Source organism: Etheostoma spectabile, chromosome 11, assembly GCF_008692095.1.
Source record: "Etheostoma spectabile isolate EspeVRDwgs_2016 chromosome 11, UIUC_Espe_1.0, whole genome shotgun sequence".
NCBI lineage: Eukaryota > Metazoa > Chordata > Actinopteri > Perciformes > Percidae > Etheostoma > Etheostoma spectabile.
Window position 1 is genome coordinate 17473992 of NC_045743.1, and position 2706 is coordinate 17476697.

The 2706-nt window shown below is 39.3% G+C and overlaps 1 protein-coding gene across 24 annotated transcripts in view; it reads left to right on the plus strand.

Moving 5' to 3' along the window:
- The window catches only part of lrrfip1a (leucine rich repeat (in FLII) interacting protein 1a), a 51931-nt gene that overhangs the window by 21631 nt on the left and 27594 nt on the right, over positions 1–2706 (plus strand). For 18 of the 24 annotated variants that reach the window (XM_032529506.1, XM_032529509.1, XM_032529499.1 and 15 more), the window contains exons 3-5: positions 602–619; positions 786–857; positions 2079–2120. The exons of the other annotated variants lie outside the window; for them this stretch is intronic. In XM_032529506.1, coding sequence (XP_032385397.1) covers positions 602–619; positions 786–857; positions 2079–2120 — 132 coding nt within the window. The remainder of the gene's footprint in view (positions 1–601; positions 620–785; positions 858–2078; positions 2121–2706) is intronic. 24 annotated transcript variants of the gene reach the window in all.

Below are 2706 nucleotides of genomic sequence, written 5' to 3' on the forward strand. Positions count from 1 at the left end.
TGTAATTTCCATTTTTATGGATGAAATAAACTTGACTTGACATGGTACAGTTTGCCAGATCGCAAATATTTCTCAAAGTATAGGATTTAATGTAAGCTACAAGGCGTGTAATTGTATAATAATAATAATAATAATTTTATACTGTTACTGTTCTATTTAAAATATCTAATTTACTAAATCGTGGCTGCACTTCAATCATTTTTTAACCCTCATGTCAAATTGACCCATTTTCAGTTCATTTTTTCTATTTGTCACAAAAAGTGGGCCGTCGAAATAAGTGCTGAGAATGTCAACATTATTTTTAAAAATTAATACATAATGTTTTAATTGGGAAAAAACACCAAAAACATTAAAAGAAAGCCCCCACAACATTAAAAAAGTGGGACAAAGTGATCATTTTGAAAACGTTTGTTTTTCATGGTTGACGGGCAGACGAAACGAGGGTCAAAGGAATCGTTGATTCCTAGATTATTTAATTAAAGGTTTCTTTTCAGTTATGACTGACTGTCACATAGTTTGGCGGTTTTATTTATGTTGTCTCCCTCTTTCCTGTCTGATATCCTCCACTCTGTCTCCCCTACCTCTCCTCGGTGCTGTGTAGATCTTTCAGGTGCAGAAGGTACGCCTCCTCTTCCTCATTTCTAACTTGGACATCATTTGACATAAGCATGCTTTTGCAATTATTCTAGGCGTGGGCTTCAAATTGTGCCCCAAAAAAACAACAACCTATGTTCTGTTTACTGACTGTTTTACTTTCCTTGCCCTCATTTCCTGTCTCTTCTTAGAAATACTATGGCTTGAACACCAAAATAGATGACCGAGCGGACAGCAAATGGGGAGATATTGAACAATGGATGGTACAGTTTCCGTGCTGTGATGACTAACAATAAAAATATAACGCCCTAATACTAAATACAGTGCATGCGTTTCTCTGCCCCTGCACATAGGTTGAAGCTTTTTTTCTGTTGTTTAGTCTATTGGAGACTCTATGTTGCAGCATGCCGAGTCTGCCTTTGAATTCCAGATTATTCCCGTTAAGCCTTTTTACAAAATAACGGATTACAGAGAATCAAAGCTCAGCCATTAATGATAATCCACTTATTCAAAGGAGCAGGGTTCTCGTCTGGCTTTGAGCCAGATCGACCATCTGCCCCCCATGGGTGTGAGACTGCATGGGATTCACTCCATTTGACCACTTTAGTCACTTAGTCTGAATAGTCCCAGACCATCAGAAACACAGCATGAGGATACTTTGTGTGTGTGTGTGTGTGTGTGTAACTTGACTAACTGTGGTGCTTTTTTGTTTACTAAAGTAATTCATTTTAAGTAAAACACGTCTTAGTTTGAATTGTCCCAGACCATCAGAAACACAGCGTGTGTGTGTGTGTGTGTGTGTGTGTGTGTGTGTGTGTTGTGTGTGTGTGTGTGTGTGTGTGTGAGACTTGCAACTTGACTAACTGTGGGATGCTTTTTAGTTTTTGTTTACTAAAAGTAATTCATTTTAAGTAAATCACATGTCTGTGTATGTTGTGATTTGAGGTGACGGTGTTTATACAACATGGGTGTCTCAGTTCAGTAGTTGGTTGCCTGGGTTACCGGCTCAGAGTGATGGTTTGGAGATCATGCATGCCTGATTCTGTTAATGAGTGTGCCGTTCTCTATGAAGTTAAACAGGATGTGGATTTGTTTAATGCAGACATTGTACAAATGTGTTGTAATGAACCAAAAAGCAGCGGACGTATCCTCCGCTTTGCTTACATTGTGGTGTCCAATGTTGGTCTACATGTCTTCACTGCTACCAAATATTATCAAATCACCTGATGAATGTATGACTATCCTGGCCCAAATAATCGCAGTATACCAGAAATATCATAATCCTGAGTTTAAAACACTCATTTGGCTGTAATGAAAGCATGCAGTTTGTTCTTGGAGTGGACACCACAGTGAAGACTGACCTCAAAGTCACTTTGTAGCGTCCTCATCCATCTGTCTCGTTGATCTTTTGACATCTCTCTCTGTCTTCGTCAACCTTCACCTCCTCTTTTCTCCATCTGCACCCCCCCCCTTTCCTCATCCAGGAGGACAGTGAGAGATACTCACGCTCTTCACAGATCCAAACGGTTTGTAGCTCTCCCGCTGTTTTCCATCTTTCCTCTGCAACCTTGTCCTCCACCACTCGTAAAATGTTACATGAAATACATGAAAATGTCTGTGTTGGGAGACCACAGGTCATTATGTGATGTTGGCCTCAGGTCCTTAGTGCCATGGCAACACTGCTCAACCCTTTGTCCATCATTACCTGTTGTCTTGATAAAGTCATAGCTATGTAGATTTCCACAATACTAATGCCATAAGTGCAACGTTTGTAATGTTGCAAATAAAATCCTGCACACTGTTAGTGTTACGTAGTGTTGAAAACGTCAAAAAAGTGACATTTAAAAAAAAGTGTCCTAAGTCATAAAAAGGGGGAAAAAAAGGTAAGAAAAAGTTAAAAACATCAATATAAAGCATCAAGAAAAGTCTTGATTGATGGCTTTTTCCTCATCTCAATAAAAACAAAGGCCACCTGAAACACATCAGATCTTTATCATTATCAGAAGGAAACGCTGTACATTAAACCATGTGTGGGGGTAGCAGGATACGTCCTGCCATGATCCACTCTCATTGTTGACGTAAATCTCACACACACACACACACACACACACT